The sequence below is a fragment of the Tyto alba genome, unplaced genomic scaffold (genome assembly GCF_018691265.1).
Source record: "Tyto alba isolate M040663 unplaced genomic scaffold, T.alba_DEE_v4.0 Super-Scaffold_6, whole genome shotgun sequence".
Classification (NCBI taxonomy): Eukaryota; Metazoa; Chordata; class Aves; order Strigiformes; family Tytonidae; genus Tyto; species Tyto alba.
The window spans coordinates 1,504,429-1,529,979 of NW_024881327.1; the positions used below are offsets into that span (position 1 = coordinate 1,504,429).

General features: G+C 38.0%; 1 protein-coding gene across 1 annotated transcript in view; it reads right to left on the minus strand.

Annotated features, from left to right (window-relative positions):
* The window catches only part of GALNTL6 (polypeptide N-acetylgalactosaminyltransferase like 6), a 503,407-nt gene that overhangs the window by 296,542 nt on the left and 181,314 nt on the right, over nucleotides 1-25,551 (minus strand). The window contains exon 2 of the mRNA XM_042808290.1: nucleotides 22,457-22,565. Within this exon, the coding sequence (XP_042664224.1) occupies nucleotides 22,457-22,565 (109 nt within the window). The remainder of the gene's footprint in view (nucleotides 1-22,456; nucleotides 22,566-25,551) is intronic.

Genomic DNA, 25,551 nt, shown 5'->3' on the forward strand with positions numbered 1-25,551 from the left:
TCCTCAGAGTCAATAAAATTTGTATTAGAAACCAAAATATATTTATTACAAGTCTTTTCTACTTTTCCCAAACTTCTCAGAATATCCCACTAGGTGTACATCTTCATGAGCCTAATTTATAGGAAAGCAATTTAATTGATTTTACATCAGTGGAAACGGGATAAAAAAATATCTATTGGTTTTACTTTTTTTTTTTTGCTACTCTACCTAGTAACAGTTTGGAAAGCCCCTGCAGTAAGATTTACAGTACTTTTAATTAATCATTACATAACTCTGTCAAGGTCTGAGGCAATATAAAAAGCTTTTCCTTAGCGCTACAGACACAGCTGTAATCAAATCTTACTTTTGCAATTGGGAAAAATAAAAACATTGTCAAGGAAATCCTGAACAACACATTTTCGTGCAACAATAAATAATTTCTTTATAAATATATATATATAAAATTATTTATTACTGTTTCAATATCAAACTACTACAGAAAACAAGCAATCCAAAATTCACTCAATTTTTCTGGTAGAAAGCATTCAAATGCCTACTATTTTATTAACCTTCAGTTGCCAGCAGCATATACAGGTTTTCTTTTCAAGGACTATGTAGTCCTCAGCAAGTGGTATAGAAATGTTATTTGGTGTGAATATGAGGCCTTGTCCTTTACAGATTGCTGCTACAGCAACATGATGGTCCGCAGGAGAAATATGAACTAAATTGCTTCTCTCTTCAGGAATGGCTTTATACAAATAGTATAGGTTGGGAGAAAAAGATATAACTTTAATTTTTTTTTTATTTGACACTCTGCTCACAACCAGAACTGAAGAAAAAAACAAACCATAAGAACCACGAAACAGAGAAGAGAGAATTTGCTCCTTAAAATATTAAAGAGGTACATTCATATTGTACTGTAGTTGAATCTTTACAGTTTGCTTATCATTCACATGAGATAAAAATGAAAAGAATCGGTTGTTAACATAGAAATGAGATCTATACTTCTAGCTGAGATGTGTTCCTCGATCCTTCAAGAACAAGAAATCCTATACTGGCTAGGATGTAGAAAAAGGAAGAGCATTTCCTGGAGAGGAGATGAGAGGGACAAATAGGAACCTCTGAAATGTACTTACTTTACATATGCTTGAGAAGAATGTCTGTAAAGTGAAATATATATTGAAGTGAAAAAAACCCAGTAACTGTAAAATACAGCTTTTTAACTGCATTAAACATAATTTCCAGATTTCCATAGATTAACAAGGCCTGGGCTGACTGTTCATATTAATCTAACATAATAACTTCTGTGTCAGACTGCAAGGGAAAAAAATGGCACAAGATTTTTTTAAGTGCCCATGAAGTGGGAGAAGCTGATTACAAGTATTCTGTATACATTAAGGGCATGGTAGTGCTTCATGTGCTCTTCTTAAAACCTGAAACAACAGAAAGTGCTACCAAAAGACACAGTGGTGAGGCAGGGCAGCTAAAAGATGAGAAGAGCATTAGCGGTGGTGAGCAGAAGAATGAAGCAGCATAGCAAGTGGAGCAAGAAACATCAACATCTGGTAGAGTGGCTGAAGTCCCGGGTTGCAGCACCAAAGCTCTGGCGACATGAATTGGGCCTTGCTGAATCGCAGGACTCCACAGTTCCCAAACGTAAGGAAGGTTTTAGTTCAGGGGAGGGGAATAACCAGCTGGCCTGGCTGGTGCCATGCCAAAGAGGACTGCAAAATTTTTACTGTTATACTTAAGGAACTAGCCCTTATGTTATTTGTTTATTGTTAATAAAATAATGTTTGCTGAGTCAATTAATTTACAAGAAGGACAAATGAGATCAGTGCTCCTGAGATCAATTCTTGCTGATGTGTAGGCATTTTACTAGATATCGTTTTAAATTTCAACCTGGCCATTGTTGTTGGCAGTTGTGTCCAAGCAGAAAAGGTGCATTACACAGCTAACAGCTGGAACAATCCACCTCTGCTTATGCTAACCTTTATATTATTCATTTCATTTTGGTTATTTGAAATCTAGATACTATGCTTTATCTCAAATATGTGCATTTTCTCAATCAATAATTAATTCCTAAAAATTGTAGCCTGTACTTTATGGAACATTAGAGTAGTGTATCCCTCACCTTTTTCATCCATTTGAAACATTAAAAATGCAGCCTCTGAATTTCCAACATATGCACTGAGGCATAAAAATACAGTGTGTGGGGGAAAAGCGTTTGTTTTAAAATACATCATGAGGTTAACCAGTGGCATTTTTGTTTCAGCAGAAGGGTAACTGCATGTGGAATCTGAAAAGCAAATTGTCTGAAGGCTTGCACAAAAAATGCACAGAAATAAATAAGAATATTTTTTAAAAATCTATGGCTTTTAACACTTGCTGAAAGTACAGTAGCTTGTCAGGCAGAAAGACTTTGTCTACCCTCTTTCCCATTTTAATAAGTCTAGGGAAAAAAAGGAAGAAAAAAAAAAAGACCATACTATTTGGTATGTCCAGTGTATTTAGAATGTTGCAATGTACAATGCAAGATAAGCAGCAACACATGCTGTTTTGATATGAGTTGCTCTATGACTACAGCAGAGCAGCAATATCCTCAGTAGCATTCTGCAGGCTGAGCTAAATCTAATCATAACTCTGTAGCCAAGGGATTCACAGTATATCTTCTGTTTAGTCTAACTACTTATCTCCAAATGCCACAGCCACTGGAATGCTTTTTTCATTTAACATTAGAACAGACTGGCTGTAGACCATTAATCAGAGCCAAACACTGAATGAAAAAGCATGTGAGAAACAGAACTCAACCATAAAAAAGGTTTCACAGTTTGGTTTAGTAACTGAATGATCTGCAAGGGTAAAAAGGACCTAGTACGGAACAAGATTACCTGAAAAAAAAAAATCTACTAATAATCATAAGGTGTTTGTTTCAGTGCTTAAATAAATTAATTCATACAAACTGCATCAAGAATGGCATTCTAATAGACTCTTGTACCAGTGGGTCTTCTGTAATTATGCATGTGTCCAAGCTGATCTCTTGGAAAAGCTCAAACTAAAGTGTTACTAACATGGTATATACAGGAACTAAACAGCTCCACATAGTTAATGCAAAATTACAGGTGTGTAGGTACAGTTTTAGAAAGCCCAGAAATACAAACTGTTATGGTTTCAACAGCTGTAATTACCATGAGACTTTTCCCTGCTCCTCTTTTTTAATTTTTTTTCATTCTGAGACATACTATATCCATGCGTCATTTACTGCATACCATCACAATAAAACAAACAGGATGTGCCATAAAACAAATCTATTAATAAGAGTTCTTTGTTTATTTATTTTTTACGAACTCAATCTAACCTATCTCTAGAAGCTGGTTTTGTGCCTGTTGCACAAAGAAGATGGAATAACCTGTAAAAAGGAGTTTAGCTATGTATGAGTCAATAGTTTGTAATATATGCAATAGCGTAGTCACTCTTGCACTAGAAGCACTATTCCATGATGTGTATTCTGCAGAGAAAGAATACATGAGCTGTGTCGTGGTTTAGGCCTGATTGACAGCCAACCACAATGCAGCACCTCTCTCTCCCTTCCCCTCCAGCAATGAGAAGGGACAGAGAGCCAGGCTTGGGGTTCGAGGTAGGACTGGGATGGGGAAAAATTCCCCTTTATGGTCATGAGCAAGAGGCAGACTTGTAACAAGAAAGTTACAAGGGGAAGAAAAAAAGAACATACATTTATTACAGACACTAACAACACATAACAGAGTAAGACAGTGAGAAGCATTGCCACATCTTGAGAACACCTTCCCCCCACCCCTCCCTTCTTCCCGGGCTCAGCTCTGCTCCCGATATCTCTACCTCCTCCCCCAGTGGCGCAGGGGCAGGGAATGGGGGGTGCAGTCAGTGCTGCCACTTCCTTCATCTTCGGTGAGGGGAGTGTCCAAAACTTGTTACCCCCTGATCCATCGTGGTCCCCCTCTCACAGGAGACAGTCCTCCACAAACTTTCTCCGACATGAGTCCCTCCCATGGGCTGCAGCGTTCCCCACACTGCTCCGTCATGGGTCACTAACTTCCTCCGACTGGATTCCCTCCCACGGCTGCAGCCCTTCCCGAGCTGCTCCGGTGTGGGACTCCCCCGCATGCTGCAATCCTCCCAGCACTGAATTACAGCAGCGGGGCTACCTTTTCCCATGAGACCCCGGCCTTCTTCGGGCACAGAACCTTGATCAGGCGAGCAGGAACAACAGGCTGTAAATCAATGTCTGCTCCACCGTAGATCTTCATGGGTGGCAGGGGGGGCCGCCCTGCCGTCTCCCCACAGGATACAGGAGGGTCTCTGCTCTGGCACACCTCCCCCCTCCTTTCTTCCTCCGTTCCTCCACTGACCTTGGTGTTCATGCAGCTGCAGCAACTCCTCCTCACAAGTCCGACTGCCCGTCACCACGTCCCTTCTTAAATACGTTATTGCAGAGGCGCAGCCGATTGGCTCAATTTCCCAAACAGAAGTGGAGCTGACGTGGAGCTGGGGGAGCTTTGAGAAGCTTCTCACAGGGGGCCGCCCCGATATCCCCCTCCCCTGCCACCAAAAAACTCCACCACTCACTCAACCCAGGACAGCTGTCACAGCTCCTGGAAAATTTAGCTTTAGCCTGTAAGATCCCGACCGGAAAAAAAAAAAAAAAAATCAAAAATCCATTCTTATATATGGAGATAGTAAATATTATCATGGAAACATAGAAGGGTTTGGGTTGGAAGGGACCTTAAAGATCATCCAGTTCCACCCCCCTGCCATGGACAGGGCCCCCTTCCCCCAGCCCAGGGGGCTCCCAGCCCCGTCCAACCTGGCCTTGAACCCTTCCAGGGAGGGGGCAGCCACAGCTGCTCTGGGCACCCTGGGCCAGCGCCTCACCCCCCGCACAGGGAAGAATTTGTTCCGTATGTCTAATCTAAATATATCCTTTTTCAGTTTAAAACCATTACCCCTCGTCCTATCATTCCACTCCCTGATAAATTGTCCCTCCCCATCTTTCTTGTAGGTCCCCTTTAAGTACTGGAAGACCGCTATATTCACGGTTAAAGTTTGAGGCAGAACCAGGAACAAGAACTACGCCACCTGATTCAGTGACAAGGCTATCCTTCCTCCTGTAAAGCTGAGAAGAGTGATGATAAGTAAGCAGAGTTTGCACACTAAGGACCAAGAACGTAACTTCCTCAGGTAATACATATGTATTCTATTGCTTTTTCAGGTCCGCTTGGATACAGTATAAAATACAGTGCCATATTTCTCAGATGATAAATTAGTTTAATAAGAAACTGAAGTTGAGTATGCAAATAATTACCTGGTTTAATAAAAAAATAGACTTCCCCACACCCATCAATTCAGAAATACTAGAATTATTCTCATGACAAGAAGTATAAGCCCAGGGAACTGTAGTAACATGTTAAGATATAGCAAGGTGCAATTATGGCCGAATAACCACTGAAATTCAACTTACTTCACATTGCTGGGATTGGTCTACCTAAGTCTTTCTGCTTTACTTAAAATGTAATAGATTTTTTTTCTACCACACCCAGAGTAACACACTGAATCTCAGTGATCTTCTCCTTTTCATGTTTTCTCTTCTGAAAACTGTTTTGATACTACATATACTCACTGCTACTGTACTTATCAGTGACTGCCTTTCTTTCTTCTTATAAGATACCACTAATGCTGCTGTGGTGGGTTGACCTTGGCTGGACACCAGGTGCCTACCAAACCACTCTATCATTCCCCCCCTTCTCAGCAGGACAGAGGGGTTAGAAAATAAGATGGAAAAAAACTTGTGGGTCAAGATAAAGACAGTTTAATAAAGCAAAAGAAAAGGCTGCACATGGAAGCAAAGAAAAACATAAGATTTATTCTCTATTTCCCATCAGCAGATGATGTTCAGTCACTTCCCAGGAAACAGGGCTCCAGTACGCCTAGTGATTTCTCCAGAAGACAAATGTAGTAACAAATGCCCCTCCCCTGCCCTTTCTCTTTGCCTTTATCGCTGAGCAGATGTCAAATAGTGTGGAATATCCCTTTGGTCAGTTTGGGTCAGCTGTCCTGGCTATGTCCCCCTCCCATGATCTTGCCCACCCTCAGCCTACTGGCGAGGAGGGGAAATTTGGTGAGAGAGCCTGGATGCTGTGGAGCACTGCTCAGCTGTAGCCAAAACACCGGTGTGTTATCAGCACCGTCCTGGCTACCACTACAAAGCACAGTACTGTGAGGGCTGCTCTGGGGAAAATTAACTCCATTTCAGCCAGACCCAATAGAGTTACAATCATTAATATTGCCTTTTATCATTCATTTTGTGTTTCAAAACACATCCTTCATTTGAAAGAGCCTTACAACTGACTGACATTCTTGTGGTAAGGTGAACTAAATTTAATGTTTGACCTGCTATGAGCACAGCTCTACACAGCCCTTTTCCTCCCTTGCCACTGATTCACCTCTTTCTGAATAACAGGAGTCTAATTAATGCCAGCTACTTTTCAAATTCCTGACACAAATTTGAGTCAATTTCCTGTATTAAAGCTGACTAAAATTTCCAGTCAATATATGCCGTGGAATCAACCAGAGGCAGACGTGGCGACTCAAAAAATCCCCTTCATCCATGAACTGAACAGATTTTCAACTAATTAGTTTAAAATATTTTCTATTCAAAAGGACAACTCATCACCTACAGAATACAACTAAATATTTATCTTAAGTTCCACATTTATGAATAATTCATCAGGAACCTGCACATGCCCATTGGGAACTTTTCTGAAAAAGTTAATTTGATGAAAACTGATGTTTGGATTCAGCCAAAAGTATTTGATGAACTTCTTTTATTTTGTTGATGTCTGGGTTAAAAGAAGCAAATCAAAAATATATTTTGAAAACCAAACTTTTAGAATTACAGTCTTTGTTTTTTGAAATCTTGTGTGACAAGATTTAACTAACATAATCATAGGATAGACATCCAAGTTGAAAATTTTGTTTGCAAACCAAAACAATACTTTCTTATTTTATCACAGTTTCAAGTATCAACCCCAAAAGTTTTACATATACACAGCTTTAACTTTCAGACGTATATGAAATAACTTGCTAAAAATTTCTTTGTCACTGAGAAAAATTTAAAAATTCTAAATTCTAGTACGCAGATTCATGATGGATTTACGCAGCACACAGTAATTCTCAATTCTACTTTTGTCTGTATGATCAAAAGCCCCTCATTAAATCCAGTCTTTCAGGAGAAAGGAGGGAATCTTTAGCAACCATGTGAAAAGAGCAAGCGTACACACTTCCCTAGCCCTCTATTACCACAGGTAACAGAATAACAGGACATAAAGCAGAGATTAATTTAAATTGCATGCTTTGTTTTAGAAGAATTACCAGAAATTCTACCTTTAAATTTGACATCTATATTTGAAACTAGAAAACCAGAAAGAAATCATTGTTCCTCATGTTTTCCAGAGGAAAAAAGCCCACTAGGCTTGTCCATTTTGTTGCCATTAATTCATCTCTGCATTCATTTGATATACTTTAATTTACAAAAAGTGTTTCTGCACACTTAATTTACTTTTTCCTGTACTTTTTGAACAGTAAACCTACATCTTTAAAATAGTGAAGAGCCTCACTGTGTATTGTTACAATTAAGAGAAATTATGACAGAGGACTTGTACTGGATTAAGAATTGACTTTCCACATAGAAGAAGACTTTCTGTATAAGGTTACATTTGGAATTTCAAAATGTTTTTAATTTTTGATATTCATTCTAAATACTGAGTCTTGATTCTTTTGCTTTAGTAATATTATCAGAATACATTTTCAAAAATCCATGATGCTTTTGCTAAAATCAGACTTGCTGCTTACAGAAATCTCTAGTAATGAGGTCGCTTCCTTTACAATAAATTCATCATCCAGATGGTCTGAAAATACATGAAATACACTTAAACTCATTGAATGAATTTATCCTTCAATATACCTTTAAAAGTCTGCTAAAAATAAATAAATGAATGGAAAAAACAAATCCCTACATGGTATATTCACATTTTACACTGAGCAATGAAAAATCTTCCAATCAATTCATTTTCTTCTCTCTTTTCCCTTTTATTTGTATCAATTGACCAAGAAATATTTGAAAACATAAACTGTTCTTCATCCACGCAGAGAGACAGCTACCCTCAAGGATTATCATTAAAGGACCTCCTCAAAATGAGAATTTAGCTTCTGAACTTAGTTCTTACAACTGTGATATTAAGCTTCCCTTGAATTATAGGTCTGAACAGAACTAAACCAGTGGCCGAAAATTGTAGCTAAGAATCTATCCTTTTATCAGTATCCTTATTAGCATTTTTGAGATGTGTAATTATTTTCACTAAATAGAACAGATACCAAATGAGAAAATGTTACTTGAGTATATCACATTGCCAAGAAATGTTCAGGGTCTCATAACTTCTATGTAAAAACTCAGATTCCTCAGAAAAAAACAGATGAAAACCTGGTCTGTATCACAGTTTATTATAAACTTTAAAAAAGTTGGTAGTTGTATAAACTGGGCGAAAAAAGTCATTTAAATACCATACTGAAGTGTCAGTATGTTAGCAACTTGCTTAACTTACTGATTAAAAGCAGCTAATTAAAATGTCAGCCCTCTAGAACTTCAACAGCTCACAGCTTTCACTCATTTCTGAAGCATGTGAAGTTTGGATTTCTTCCCAGTATAACTGCTCTAGTAAAAGCTGGGAACAAAATATATCGAAAAAAACAAATACACTGACATTATTTATTTAGAGGCTTCTTTTATTTTTTACATGACAAAATTAAAATTAGTCTCTCAACTAAAAAAATCCCTGAAGAGTGACTCGAAGTATTCAATAACCAGAATAGCCTTTCCTCAATAGAGCAACTAGAATCATCAGTAGCCTCACAGACATTGGTCAAAGTTTCCAAAACACATACATCCTATCCAATGAATCAGCATGCAACACAGAAGTAATAGTCGGGGTGACCTGCAATTACTTTAGCTATCATTTAAAAATATAAAAACATAAACCTGTTTTAAGAGTAACTTAACTGACAAATACCAAAAGCAAGACTGTTTCCAGATTTTAAGAATACTGATAATGCAATTTAAAAATGTCTTGATTTTTTTTTTTTTTTTTAATCTGAGCATTGGAGTTAGTTTGTTTTTCCATTGAATTTCCTGGCAGGTCTTATTATTCACATTTCAACATCACCTGCAGGCCTTTTAGTTAAGATTGCCTAAAAAAAGAGTTTGTTTCCAGTCTGCAGACAGCAAAACTTTCACACAGGTTGACAGAACAAAATGTCACTCCTAAAAATGTGTGGGTTTTTTTTACTGTCTTTTTGTTAGAAGGAGGACAGATTCTCCCAGATACCACTCCACTGAAAACATAGAAGGAGGATGACTTTGTGTCACATAACCACAGCCAAAAGGTAGCTGTGTTCCTGGAGAAGCAGTGATTACAGAACATCATTTGATGAGCTAGTGTCTATAAGGTAAATTATAGCAAAACCATCATATATCTCTGCCTTTTCACATATATTGATTGCATGTCAGACAAACCATGTCAGACAAATAATTTTTCTGCCAGTTTATTTAATGAAAACAGGAAGGAAAAGAAAGTCACCTTACACCTATTTAAGTCATAAACTGCCTTGAGATAGCTATACTAGAGTTTTGCACTTGTAAACCTAATTCATACCCTCAAAAGAAAAAAAAGCTATGACAGGAAAGTAAGCACAATTTTTTGTATTTTTTTAGGAATGACTGTTCAAACATATTGTTGGCCTTTTGAAGGCCAAAGGGCTAAAAATTACCTCAAAATTGTGTTGGTCACTTTAACTATGTCCTCTGCTAAACTGTATTTTCCATACATGAAAAAACTAAGATTACAACATCAAGTCAAATAGAAGCACATAGATAGTATCATATAGCAATACATTATATATCATCTCTGAAAAACCTTAACAATTGCAATGTTAAGGAAAACAACTGGTGAATTTTAGTGTAAAGAGCTTTCTACTTTCTTTGGAACGATGTGCTTGTAATTATCATCATGGTTATTCTAGATGATGAAGTCTGTAACACACAAGGTTACTGACTAGTGTGCAGGTAATATGTGGCACCAGCATACTACGCTGATAGCAAATTCCTGCAAGTATTAGGTAGATTAGAAAAAAAAAAAAAAAAAGTGTCTTGGTCAACCAGATGGCAAACCTTTAAAACTGAAGTTCCTCTTCCGGGTTTTTTGACCTGGATTCAGGTTAAAAGAATGCCTTCTTTAAATTTTTAAAAGAAATAGTATTTGAAGCTGGTTGACAGCAGCTCATTCCATGTTTTAAACCTAAAAGATAACACAAAAGTAGTAAGGAAAAAATCCCTTTTGTCATTGCTTCTGAACTGAAAAGTATAGTCTTGATATGCTATAATTGCTGTCAAGGACTTGTTCCAGCTCTTTTGCCACAGTTTAGTCAGGATTCCTTTCCCCCTTCTTTGTATTGGGATTTTCATAACAAAACAAGCAACAACTGGAAACTGAAATACAAAATAAAACAGTTTCTTTCTGCCACTGAGTCAAGCAGTAATTGCTCTGAGCTGACAAACTTCATTTTTACACCTATCACAAGAGACAAGCAACACAATTTATATGGTCTATAGAGCTCTCCTCCTTCTGCACAGAGGCAGGTCTAGTTTGAAAGGTCTCCCAGCTGTTTGCTCATTTCAAACTCTTCCTGAAAATGAGCCACGTTTTAGAAAACTATCCAGATAAAATTTCTTTTCCAGAATTACTACAAAATACATTTTGCTTAAAAAAAACCCCAAAATACTATCTACAGATGAACTCATTAAATTGACTTAGTCCTGGAAAAGTTTAAGGAAAAGGAGAAAACAGGGTGCTAACAGTGGCCCAAAACCAAACACCTTCCTGAACTTCAAGTGACAAAAGACAGATTTGAGTTGAGACCTCCTCACACATACACATACCATTCTTCCCCCTTTCCCCCTCTTCCCCGTGCCCCCCCCCCCCCCAATAATTTTTGTAAGAGCACTTTTTGAAATTTGAACATTAGTCTCAAGCTAGAATATGTATCGGTGGTTTATGGTGTAGTCACAGACATCTCTTGTTGACTTACTGGAAATACAATTTTCTTTCTTCCTGTCATGGTAAAAATCAACATGTCAATGCCTAGTACAGAAGGGTACACAAGATCATTTTCAGTGCCCTAATTAATAAAAGTCAAAGGGAAGTTTTATGAACTCTGTTCGCTTTCCTTGGCCTCTCTGGTAATCTTTAAAAATTTGCTTACCACTTACATTTAAATAATATCACTGTTGAGTATTCAAAGGCAGGGCTGAGGCAGGGAAGAACAGAGGGAGAACCTAGTTAACTTCAACCACAAAAAGTGCCTGAAATCTTTGCTGTGAGTACTGAGCCCACAGAGTCATTGTGCTTTAAAAAGGAAGCTTGACTCTGTCTTACAGCCACACAGAAACTCCTTTTCACACGTAGATTTAAGTGGCAAGAGTTCTATCATGCACACAGTTTTCCGACAGAGACAAATGCTATAGTGCAACAGCCTTACACTGCCTGGCTTCTTCTGCAGCAATGTAATATTAGGCTGTAACTCGAGATCCAGTGGGTGTGTGTACTAAGCCCAAACCAGCACTTAAATAATACTGTGAGATGCCATTTCACAATCTGAGGAAGCAAGTCTGTTGTTGTCCAGGGAAACACTTAAGCACTTGTGAAAAACTGAACAAAATAAAACAAAACAAAACATATTTTCTAAATATCAGGGTTTAAACTTCTGGAGAAGGCATTACTGAAAAATCACTTTCCAAATCAATATTTGAGAGCACAATATTTGTGCTTGGCATTTGACTCCTAACTGATCTCACTATTTTCAATAGTACATCCAGATCATTAAGCTGGAGTAGGATTGGTAGCATCAGATCACAGTCCACAGCACTTTATATTTACAGAGCAAATATATTTACACTTCTTTCCTTGCACAACTTTGATTATATTTAATAGAATCATCAAATGGTTTGTGTTGGAAGGGGCCTTAAGGATCATCCAGTTCCCACCCCCCCCACCCCGGGCAGGGCCCCCTTCCCCCAGCCCAGGGGGCTCCCAGCCCCGTCCAACCTGGCCTTGAACCCTTCCAGGGAGGGGGCAGCCACAGCTGCTCTGGGCACCCTGGGCCAGCGCCTCACCCCCCGCACAGGGAAGGATTTCTGCCTTGTATCTGATCTAAATCCACCCTCTAACTCCTCGTCCTATCACTCCACTCCCTGATAAAGAGTCCATTCTCATCTCTCCTGTAGGCCCCCTTTAAGTACTGGAAGGCCGCTGTGTACTCATCTGTGTAAGTAACACAGAAATATTTTTTTCATAACCATTAGGGAATTACATTTAATGTTGCTATCTGCATGATGCTGCCTCATATCTTCTAGAGGCACACTGTTACTACGTTGTGCTTTGACAAGTTCTTCCAAATTTAAGAATGGGCACCGTTCAAAACAATAAGGACTGACTACAGAAACTTGGGGGAATTATCCTACTGCACTTTATTCTTGAAAATTCTTGAACAGAAGTGGTGGAAAGAAAATCACCAGGGCACAATTTCTTTAGGTCACATAGAAGTCAATCTCAGGTGTTCACTACTTTTTATTGCTGTACAAATGCACTCTTGACTCTTTTGCCTCCTTTTAGCATTCCACCCCCAAAACACAGAGTTCCATTCTATTTCCATTTTCATCACGAACATATACAGTTTACTTCTTTTTCAATGTCTCTGTTTGGTGTGTTTATAGAACTAATCTGTATGAATGTTTGTTTGTAGAACTATAGAGCATGCTGTCTGTTTGTTTATAGAACTAATCTTTATGAAATGCCTGCACTGAGGCATGTAAAGGTCAAGATCTTTAAAATCCCCTTCTCCCTGTCAAGACAACATTTTGAAGAAGCAGAAAGGTATAGACTATACTGAATATAAGAAATAATTAAAACCTTTATTCCTTCCCTCCACGTAAGGCTTCACATGCTATTTAAATATACAAATAGGAGGAAAAAGGACTGTGCAAATGGCTTGATAAGTGCTGGGATAACCACTGGGTGATACAGTACATTCTAAAAGTTTTTTTCTCTGAGATCTTATTAGCAGATAGGAGCAAAATGGCTCAACAGTCAAATATAAAAGTATTGACAGACACCTCTTAGAAGTCACTTTATCAATTCCTTAACCAATTTCTTTTGAAGACAAAGTTTTTTATAAATTTATATTTAGTGTTATAAACACAACTCCTTACTGTGAATTACACTGAATTTTCAATATCCCTCATAGAATACAGTAATTTCAGCATGGATGTGCAAGCAGTCAAAAATATCTCCAAACCATTGTAAAGAAATAAAAAACCAGTATTGAAATAACAGAAATTGAAACCAAAAATCCACTATGAAACTTGCATTATGCAATCTTTCTACCTCACCCTATAGGCTATTAATTTAATAGAACTGATAAAATTTTTTTCAGAAATTAAGCCTTATTTTTTGTTTTCCATCAGTCCTGTACAGCTGGAAAGTTTCCATTTTCCTATTCCTTCAGTTGTCCTTTTGCAATATTTTACAATGGGAAAACTATCACTTGTAGTTAGAAATAGCTTTTCATGATCAGAAATAGCACCATATTTAAATATAAACATTCAATCTGCACTTCTTTAAAAGCCCAAGAATTACACATTTGAATCCTTCCTCTTATCTGAGAAGGGCTGTAATTCTTCATTACTGCTACTACTTGTTATTGATGAGCACATACAGCTGAGAATTTATTGAGGGAAATAGATAAAATAACTTTCAGAAATGGAGTAACAATGACACTGACTGATTCTCTAGGACTTTTAGTCTCACTAGCCAGGACATAAAGATAGCGGTGGAATCAACATAATTTCTTCTCATGGATGCTTTTGAATTACTACCTTAGGCCTTTCATGGCTCTTTCCTCTGAATCTCATCCATCATGGGAGCATTCAGGGATCTAAGACTCCTAGTTCTCACAGAAAGCCTGGAAAATCAGTGGCCATTTTTTGCCACAGCAGTTACCATCCTCCTGAAATGAACATCTTAATAGACACGTCCTCAGAGTCCTCCCTAGACAACTGAAGGGAAGTAGGGAAATCTCTGATGAAAAGAAGAAACTTGCCAAGTCAGTAGCTGATAAATGGCAATATAAGGGTCTTCAGCATCCAGAATTTCTACTCTGTCCAGAGATACAGGCAAATTTACACTGCCCTGATACAATCAGTGTTGCTGTAACTGGACTAATATGCATACTGGTAGCTACCTAGGTTATTACTACGCAAGCTACATTTACATAGGGTGCACTCACAAATCTAAACTGAAATTCAAGAACGCTCTTCAAATATACATAAGACATTGTTTACTACTTACTGAAACAAAATTTATGACAGATGTAAGATTTGCATTTGTTTATAGTTCTCATATTTTTTAATGTAAATTAAGCATATTCCTCATCAAGGCATGTCATCAGTTGTATTCCCAGAGGAATGTAAGTTAATAGAAACAGCTCTTATTTTAAATGCTGATTTCTTCAGCATTCTTCAAAAAGATGGCATGACATATCAGCTCCAATAAAGTCAGTTTCTCTGATTAGCTTATTCTGTTCCCTCCCCCTCCATTGTAATATCTGATTGACTTAATGGATTACTTCAGAAAATTAAAATAATTAAACTTTTTTTGTTGTTGTTGTTTCCTTCCTAAAGTATATATATCACAACTGTTTAGTCAGAAATTACTTTTTTTTTTTTCAGTTACATTTTTGTATTTCTCTTCCTATATTTCAATCACAGGTTTTGAAGTAATGACAGAATAATATTCAGAGAAAAATGGAAGTGATTGAGTTGACTGAATGAAATAATTTTTCATTTCATTACATCTATTCTGTACTGATGAGCAGTATATTTAATATAAGTCATAAAATGTTCCTTTCTGCCACTGAGTAAATCAGGGCTTGTATAAATGGCAACTAATTAGCTATCTTCCCTGTTCTATCAACTGTATAGAAATTAGTACTTCAGCAACCCAACAGCATGTTCCCTCTATGGGCTTCTTGCATTAACCAACTAAAATTCTCAGAACTGTTTTCAAAGTCTTATTTCAACACAGACAGATTGTAAATATTTAAATCACTTTAAAAACTCGGGAAAGAGAAAAAAGCTGAAAGTAAAAAAGCAAATTAGTTGGTATTAAAGAAGTAGTTTCGGTGCTTTTCCACATTCATAATAAAAAAGCAAGAATAAACATGATAGCATACAAAAATTATGCAATTAACCTTCTATCATAGCAGTCAAAGAGCTAGCAAGATTCTAAACAGAATTAGAAATTTTGGAATGGAATACCTACAGTGACAATTGGTAGATGATGAAAAATTTGGCTATATGAAAAGATATTTATCAAAGTATCTGAAAAGAGCAAGAAATGTATTTCCTAAATGAACAGTGTAACAAGGTGCAGTTGTTCCTTCCAATAATACATGGATCAGACACTGGTTAATCTGTTTATATGTACATTTAAAATAGGGGGTGCTCTTTGGTTAACCTTTTAAGGAAGATAAACCAAAGCATAATATCTAGCACAAATATCTTTAAAACTGTGACTCAGTGTGGTTGGTTTTTTTTTGGTCTGTTTTGGTTTTGTTGGTGTGGTTTTTGCTTGTTTTCTTTTTTCTTTTTAAATGAAGAGCCTTTAGCAACACCAATAAATATGGGGAAAAATCCTCAAACATAACACACTCATCTCTCAATCACCTGGACCACTACCATTCCTGTGTCTCATCTCACTGACTTGTGAGTTTCAAAATTTTTGTACAGATTAGGTAAGCAACAGGAACACATGAATAACTGATTTCCTATTTCTAGACTAAGAGAAAAAAAAAATTAAATTTGGGGGATTTAAAAATAATTAATTAAAAAAACAACCAAACAAACCAAACCACTCAATTTTGGGAATTTTAAAACAACCAAGTTCCAAGAAAAAGCATAGTTTTGAAATTGTCCTGGGTTTGAGTGAGTGGTGGGGTTTTTTGGTGGCAGGGGAGGGGGATATAGGGGTGGCCCCCTGTGAGAAGCTTCTCGAAGCTCCCCCAGCTCCAAGTCAGCTCCACCTCTGCACCAAAACTGAGCCAATCAGCTGCGCCTCTGCAATAACATATTTAAGAAGGGACGTGGTGAGGACGAGTCAGACTTGTGAGGAGGAGTTGCTGCAGCTGCATGAACACCAAGGTCAGTGGAGGAACAGAGGAAGAAAGGAGGGGGGAGGTGTGCCGAAGCAGAGACCCTCCTGTATCCTGTGGGGAGACGGCAGGGCGGCCCCCCCTGCCACCCATGGAGATCTATGCTGGAGCAGACATTGATTTATGGCCTGTGGTTTGCATGGTTGATCAAGGTGATTGTGCCCAAAGAAGGCCAGGGTCTTGTGAGAAAAAGTAGCCCTGCTGCTGTAATTCAGCGTTGGAGGACTGCAGATATGGGGGTGTCCCACACCATAGGAGCTCGGGAAGGGCTGCAGCCGTGGGAGGGAATCCAGTCGGAGGAAGTTAGTGACCCATGACGGAGCAGTGTGGGGAATGCTGCGGCCCATGGGAGGGACTCATGTCAGACAGAGTTTGTGGAGGACTGTCTCCTGTGAGAGGGGGACCACGATGGAGCAGGGGGAGAAGTTCCAGAATCTCCCCCCACCGAAGATGGAAGAAGCAGCAGCACTGACTGCACCCCCCCATTCCCTGCCCCCTGTGCCCCTGGGGGAAGGAGGTAGAGATATTGGGAGCAGAGCTGAGCCCGGGAAGAAGGGACGGGTGGAAGAAGGTGTTCTCAAGATGTGGTAATGCTTCTCAGTGTCTTACTCTGTTAAGTGTTTTTAGTGTCTGTAATAAATGTATGTTCTTTTTTTTTTTCTTCCCCTAACGAGTCTGCCTTTTGCCCATGACCATAATGGGTGATTCGCCCCTCTCCATCCTATCTCATATCCCAATCCCGACTTATATGTCCCTTCTCAGTGCTGGGGAGAAGGGAGGAGTGAGCGGCTGCATGGTGTTTAGCTGCCTACCAGGCTCAAGCCATGACACGAATAAAAAATTGGGATGTCTTATTTGGAAAACATCAACACTAAACATCATGATGCTTTCAACATAATGGTCTTGTTTCAGCAAAGATCCATACATAATTTCTTTAAGAAAGGTTGGGCATTCCATCTACATTAACTGATCGAATAATTCTTTTACTACTATCATGTAAATTAATTTCTTTCCATATCTATCTAAGACCACGTTAGGTTTTTTATTCCTGGCAGAAAATACTTCAGAAGTTATCTGTGGATCCCCAAGACTTTTTTTCTTTGCAAGAAAATGACCTAACTGGGATGGCATGAATTATCCATTTCACTGATCTTGCATGTGACTACTAAGGAATAATTTATTAAATTGTAACCATTTGTGTTGGCATTGTGTCATCATTTCTGGAGCTGAAGGAATCACTCGCATGCAACTATACCTGCAGATCTATCAGTGGGCAATTTTTAACCCATATGTGTGTCCAGTTAATTTTAGAAAATGAAAGTTGTTGATTCCAGAGTTGGGTTGTTTGTTTTGTTGTGGTGTTTTGTTTTTCTTTTTTCTTTTTCTTTCTAAACCAAAATGACACATGGTTCAAAGTCAGAGAGGAAAATCCAAGTGGAATGGATGATCATTTCCTTTCAATGGTGGCTGTACAATAGGTATTCTCTTACACAAGACACAGCTAGGCACAGGTGTAAGTGCTAATTGCTTTTTTGCGCATCTGTGCAACAGTATCAGTAAGATCATGAAAATACCTGAGAGAAACCTGTGTGTAGCTCACTAGATCTTGCTGTGATAAGCAAAACTGATAGCAGTGTAGTCCCACATCACATGCTAATTTACAGATTTTTACTAGGATACAGAAAAAATATGTCTTTTGGACAAATTAGCTGTTGAGGAATTATGGCTCCAAAGACTACTTTTCATTTTTTCCACCAGTAAGAAACAATATCCTACAACATTCTTAACACAGCCAGAAAGTGTTATCTCTTTCCAAGAAATTGAGTCACAGAGAAAATGAAATACCTGTGAGAAAACTGGAAATTATACTTAGATTTATAGACTCCCAGAATGCTGCCTTAATTACAGGCCATACCACCTGCGATATCTTACAGTAGTGTACCTCCTTGAGGAGCTTATTTCTTTCTGTAACATCATTAGCAGCGGAGTAGAATATATATATACACACACATGCATGCACACATAAATATACGCAGTAAAAGTACATTGGTTCTACATTGAGAACAGAGTAATAAACCACAAGAGCACTAAAAAGAGACGATCTGATGTCCAAGTCCAGATGTCATCTTATGCACATGTGAAGAGTCTTGCCTGGACTTTCCTATGTGAAACAGCTTCAGATGTGATTCTCCTACTCTTAACACACAAGATATGTATTTTCCAAAAGTAAGCACCTCATCTCAAGAGACACCCACCATGAATACATATCACAGGTCTTTGGATTACATGTGTAGATACCAGTTGATGTATGTTCTTCTGTAAAACAGATATCTTACAATGTGGGACTCTAAACTATGAAAGAACATTAAATAAAAACTATGTGTGGCAGAAACCGGACAGATTCTGACCCTCACTGATGGAACAGTGACAGTAAGCAGCAGCTATGATGTGACTGCATCTGTATAATCCTTTGTTTTCTCAGGTGGGAAACCCACAAGCATGTTTTCTTCCCAAAGGGACTTTGGCAAATAATTCCAGCTAAAGAAAACTGACCTTGGAAACATCTATACCATGAGCAAACTGCATATAAGTGAGAATTTGAAAAAGTGGTACCAGTTATTGAAGTTCCTGGCTCTACAAGAGTCTCTGAATATTAATTACATTTTGGCTACATGTAAAGCCATACCACTCCATTATTCACTTCAATCCTTCTCAAGTATCATCATCAGGCTAACAGAATATGAACTATTGGTAGAAACACCATAAACATACATTTGAACCTCAGGTGGTCCAACAAAGCCCCACAAAATGGAAAGTAACATGAGCTCACTTCAGCATTTATGTGCAAGATCATTTGGGATTTTAGAGTCAAAAAAGATGAGCCAGAATCCTTGAAATAAATAGAAATAGTACCATTTTTCTGCACGTCTTGCAAATGGCTTTTCTCTTTAGCTTTAAAATAAGTGAATGATTTCCACTGAGGAGAGACCACTCAAATTCAGGAACATTGGGTTTATTTTGGTGGAATAAATGGGGATCAAAGTATTTGGTCTTGAAACAGAAGAACTAGCCATGGAAAAACTTGTAATTCTCCAAAATTAGATGTATGAAATACACATTCCCAGTGCTTAGGAAACTGTAATCTTTACAGATAAACCGCTATACTGAATTCAGAAAAGACATTGCTCCTTCTTTTCTGTGTAACAAGCATTGACTGCCTTTCCTGAAATGTCCTGAGAAGCCCTTTCATTGATGTTATTGCATGCCTTCCGAATGATATTCAACTAAAAGTTTATCTCAGCTATATTTTGTTTTGTTATTAGGGACAGAAATTATACATTATGTCCCAAAAGAGTGCACTGAGATACTGTAGCTTTACATTTGTATTACTATATTGTAATTTTCAAAGAAAATATCATTAAAAGTTAATTTAATCTAATGAATAACAATGACAGATAGAAATCATTATAAAAGATTTCTTAAATGATCAAACTCAGCAAACACTATCACAAGCATAAAAACACAAAGAAGTCAGAATATTTTAAGTACTCTTATTATCACCAAGAATGTATGCTGGAAAAAATATTCATATAGTAGGATGTTCTACTACAGTTAAAATGTATGGGGTAGGACTGGGAATTACAAAGCTACATAACATGTTTTGTTAATTTATTAGGTGACTTCATGCAATGGCTTGCATCACATTGGCAATGCTATAGCTATCCATCAGATAACCATAAGTACTGCTGTTTATTTTCCAAAATATATGAGGTCCACATTACATATTTAGGAAACAAAAGTACATTGCCAAAGCATCAGGGCACATCCTTCAAAAATGTCATACTATGGATAACGTGGATTTGACAGATGAACGACTCTGTGGATAAGGAACTGGCTGGATGGCCACACACAAAGAGTTGCAGCCAATGGCTCAATGTCCAAGTGGAGAGCAGTGATGAGTGTTGTTCCTCAGAGGTTGGTGCTGGGAACAGAGCTGATTAACATCTTAATTGGCAGCACGGACAGTGGGATTGAGCGCACCATCAGGAAGTTTGCCAATGACACCAAGCTGTGCGATGTGAGAGGGAAGGGATGCCATCCAGAGGAATCTTGAACAGGCTTGAGAGGTGGGCCCACGTGAACCTCATGAAGTTCAACAAGGCCAAGTGCAAGGCCTGCACATGGGTCAAGGCAATCCCATGCACAGATACAGGCTGGGCGATGAGTGAATTGAGAGCAGCCCTGAGGAGAAGGACTTCAGAGTAGTAGTGAACGGAAAACAGACTATGAGCCAGCATTGTGCACTTACAGCCCAAAAAGCCAAATCTATCCTGGGCTGCATCAAGAGGAGTGTGATCAACAGGTTGAGGGAGGGGATTCTCCCCCTCTACACTTTCATGAGACCCCACCTGCAGTACTGCATCCAGCTCTGGGGCCCCCAATAAAAGAAGGACATGGACCTGCTTGAGTGGGTCTAGAGTAGGACCATGAAGATGATCAGACGGCTGGAGCACCTACCCTGTGATGACAAGCTGAGAGAGTTGAGGTTGTTCAGCCTGAAGAAGGCTCCAGGGAGACCTCATAGTAGCCTTTCAGTACTTAAAGGGGGCTACAGGAAATGTGGGGGAGGGACTCTTTATCAAAGAGTGTGGTAATACGGTGAGAGGTATTAGTTTGAAGCTGAAAGACTGAAGATTTAGATTAGATATAAGGAAGAAATTCTTTACTACGAGGGTGGTGAGACACTGGCACAGGTTGCCCAGAGCAGCTGTGGCTACCCCCTCCCTGGAATTGTTCAAGGCCAGGTTGGACGGGGCTTTGAGCAACCTGCTCTGGTGGAAGGTGTCCCTACCTGTGGCAGGGGGTTGGAACTAGATCATCTTTAAGATCCCTTCCAACCCAAACCATTCTAAGGTTCTATGATTCCGTACAATCATGCATGTTTCTACATATAGGCTGCTTCTATTTTGTACATTCTCTCTTAGATATTTGTCATTTTACACTTAGCAGTTTGAAACACAATTAACATTGATGTGACAACTCCTAAAGTACCTAGAATAACTTCATCCCCCCCTCCCCACAGTTTCTCCTCCTAAGTACATGTTGGAGGGAAGGATATTTTTTCCAGTTAGTAATCAAATAGATTCTAAAGAAAGGAAAAAACCAGTTTACAAAATTAACCCACATTTGAAATATTTTTCTGATTCAGGCCCCTGTAAAATTAAGTATTTATGAAGTCTTATGAATATGTCAACTGGATTCAGTTACAGAGGTATTTTGTGGGGTGGTTTGGGCTGCCTTCTAACAGTGGGATCAAGATAGCAGTTTATTTTATAATAGTACATTGGCCTTTGTAAAATAATTACTTTCAGACACTGATTAAGGTGCAATTCAATGGCTGTTTCCTTCCTTCCTTTTACTTTACTTCATCTTATGTTCATAGTTATAAATTGTAATATAAAAGAAAGATTCAAATCTGAACATGCTCTGATGACAGAAAGAGGAACACAAACCTTTGCACATATGGCATACAGCATGTGAAAGGACATTAAAATTACATTACTCACTGTAACAAAGTATCCTTCAGTCTATCTGCAAATACAATTTCCTCCCATTTTCAAATAATTTTAGACTGTCAGAATGAAGTGAATTGGCTTTAGCAAGACGAAAGAATTGGAGTTTGACAATGGTAGAAGGGTCAAAGTTTGTTTCTAACATAACCTTGGATGTTCTTGTCAGATATAGGCACTGGACTGAGGTTTTATGCATGATTAAAGGACAATTCAGCTTCAGTTCTAACATAGGTCCCTTTGGAAATCAACACTTTTGCTTATATTTGCTCACAGTGACATGAACACAAAATATATTTTGTTAATAATAATTTTTATCCATTTCCTTGTGCAATCATTATTTAGCTATTAGCATGAAACATTTTTATTTTCACTTGGCTATTTTCAGAGATAAGGTATTTGTGCTTAGTCTGACCCCTCAGTTCAGAACATTGCGAAATGCTGCAATCAAAAAAAGGCTGTTAGAAATGCTTTTTAGCTGATTTAAAATAAAAAATAACCATATGGAGAAAGAATGAATAAACCACTTAAATTTGCTCTGAACTTATGTATACCTGAACGCATGGCATCTTTTTGAATACTTTCATAGTCATGCCAGTCCTTCCTTTTCAAGCCATCAGTCCAGGTGAAGAGCTGTCCATCTCCCAGCCCCAACAGAAGTGTCTGTGAAAACAGTAAACAAACAAATGAATAAATATATACCTACATACATGGTTTGCATATTACAGAATATTTTTAATATGGCACAAGCAAATACAACATTCTGTTTATCCAGTGCAAATATTGAAACTTTACTGTGGCAAACGAAGCTATTTTTCTAAATAGTGTGAGAAAACCATAAATTTAGTTCTTGACAAACAATTAAATGAATTATGTGAAACAACTTGTTCTCAATATTTCTTTTTCCAGCAGTGTCTTGTTATGACTGCTTGGCACGAAGCTCATGGACATTAAGTGCACCACTAAAACTGAACAGGTTTCAAAATTGCCTCATCCTTCAACTAATGAAGTATCTTGATTTTTTCCTTAAACCACCACTTGTGCAAAACTGGAGTTATAGTTACTCAGCACATTTCAATGTTCCCTCTTTTTTTTTGTTTGTTTGGTTTGGTTTGTTTCTTAATAGCTAATGACGAGTTATTGCTACTCACATAAGGCCAGGCTCACTGCATCAGAGGCACAGAGCAAAGAGATTCTCATAGCACTTTCAAAACCTGTACATCTTTTTTCATGGTAAGAGATAAAGGGAAAAATCAAACCAACCCATCCTTGAAAAAAATACCCAGCAAAAAACCCCCATGCAACATGCAGTTGGTAAGCTGACTTCTTTCCAGACTCCAAATTCTTGAGTAAAACTAGGAACCACTTTTTTCTTCTAAGAAAATTTATCTTTCTAGAGCTTTTAATTTTTCACATTCTTTATGCCTAAGTATGCTGGTATTTTATAAAAAAATAAATACAGAAGTACCATTAGAAGTACACAAAATTTAGATCTGTAGGACACAGTGCAAAGCTGCAGAAAGTTTCAATTAAAGTTAGCCTGTTTCTAAATGCTTAATTTACGAAAATGTGGTAAAATGAGGGCAGAAAATTTTAACAAGCAAATTAGATGATCTACTGTATCTGTGCTGAAGAAAGTGAAGAAGTGCTTAGGAGTAACATGAAAACTCTAGTTCTATTAATTTTAGGTCTGAAACAGTAAGTTGTCCAGAACAAAGGGCATATATATAATGTATGTTACAAATTTTGTTATCAAAGGGTATGAGAAAACAGACTTGAAAAGCAGTTCTGGGGAAGCAATGTTTGATCAGTCTTCTACTAGGAAATATTGAAAGGTCTCCAAAAATCTTATGCATGTGTAAGAGTGATGCTCTGAACTTTTGTGTATGAAATATGTAAACCCAACAAACACTGGACTCACCCATCTTCTCTTACTGATTTTACACTACTGGCAGCACAAAAGTGGATGATACTCAGTGGCTCCAAGTAAAGTTGTCCCAGCATTTTAAGTTAGAGTTTCTCTTTTTAGGACAGAGAAACGTTTGCCAAGTGACATGACGTGGATCTAGTAGGTAAGCCATCCTTAAAACTGGGGTTTGAATGCTTTCAGAGTTGTAAGCAGGAAGTGAGGCATGCCAGGCATGGCTGGTTACCTTCGAGCAAAGGATGCTAGAAATCCCGACTGACAAAGATTCATGCAGAAAATCTCTGCTTTGGGTCAGCTGCTATTTCTGAGAATGTTGAATATTCAGGGCAAAGTGTTGTGAGCTCAGTGTTCTCCGGTAAATCCCTGAGTTATGGAGAAAAATCCATGACATTCTGCTAGGATGACCTACGTTTTTTTAGTTTTAATATTAAAGGTAACTTATGTTACATATCACCAAAATGCAATCCATCCACTGTTTATTCCTCTATTGCAACTTCTGAAGACATATTTCAAGAAAACATTCTTTTGTCATGTTTTATAATACAAGTCAGGGGTTCTCATCTGGAAGAACTGAAGAAGAACTGAAGATAGTCTGATAAAATTATTTCATATCCTCAAAATATCTAACCTTTAACGTCCTTGAAATGAATTCATTAATTTCAATAACGCTTGAGTCCAAATAGTGCTAATGTTCTAATAGCAATATGAAATAGCTTGTTTCTTAAAGTCAGAAGCACAAGGTAGAACACAGGCTGCAACAGCATTAACCATGATTCTTGAGCCCAAATTCCTAAAATCACCAACTCTGAAGCATTAACTGTTTCTTTAGAAGTCAGGCACAGACAGATTGGCTTCAATTAAATTTCTGTCCCTTGTCAGTACGGGTACAACTGGTGTGAACCACTTGGTTCCAAAAATTCAAGACTATCAAAACTGTCAAAAGCAGGATAAACTTTACTTTTGTAATCGTTTATGCCTGTGTTAATGTCCTTCTCTGATATTAATGATTCAAATGGCAAGCTTGCAGTACATTGAAAGACAGCTGAGTAGTAGATTTTACAGCTGGTTTCCTGTTGCCCATTTGCATCTTGATTCCATTACTCTTAAAAAATATTAATTACTTGTAGTTGCTTTACCTGTTAACATTTACAAGTCTAATGTACCAGGGGGCCCTCTTGCAAGCATAATAGAGTTAAATAAATAAATTCACTAAAATTAATCTAGCAAAAGGATAGATCTAAATCTAAATATCATGCGATATACAAAAATCTAACTGAGGTCTTTCTGTGGCTCATATTTTGGAAGGGTTACATTGCCCTAAGCGTAAATAGGAAACAAACAAATCCACATAGTGTTGATGTCATCATAAGTCCCTGTTTAATGACAGGGTTTTGTTTGGTTTTTAATAAATCCATTAACTCTGTCCCATCAAAATACATACTGTTAAGAGAAATCAATACCATGGTGATTTTTCAGCTCTGACATCCTTTCAATGTAGGGGGGAATGAAATACAATGCCCTCACAAGTGGCTTCCTAAGAGTGGTATGCAGACAGCATAATCTCAACGGGTAGTGAACATTGCGGCCCTTAGAGGAACTGGACTTCATATACACACTAGTTTTTCTTCTGCAGTGAGCATGAAACAGGGCTTAGGAAGGGATTTAGAGTTTCACAGCCAAACTCTGGAAAGTGCAAGAGTTTTGCAGTGAAAATTCTATAGC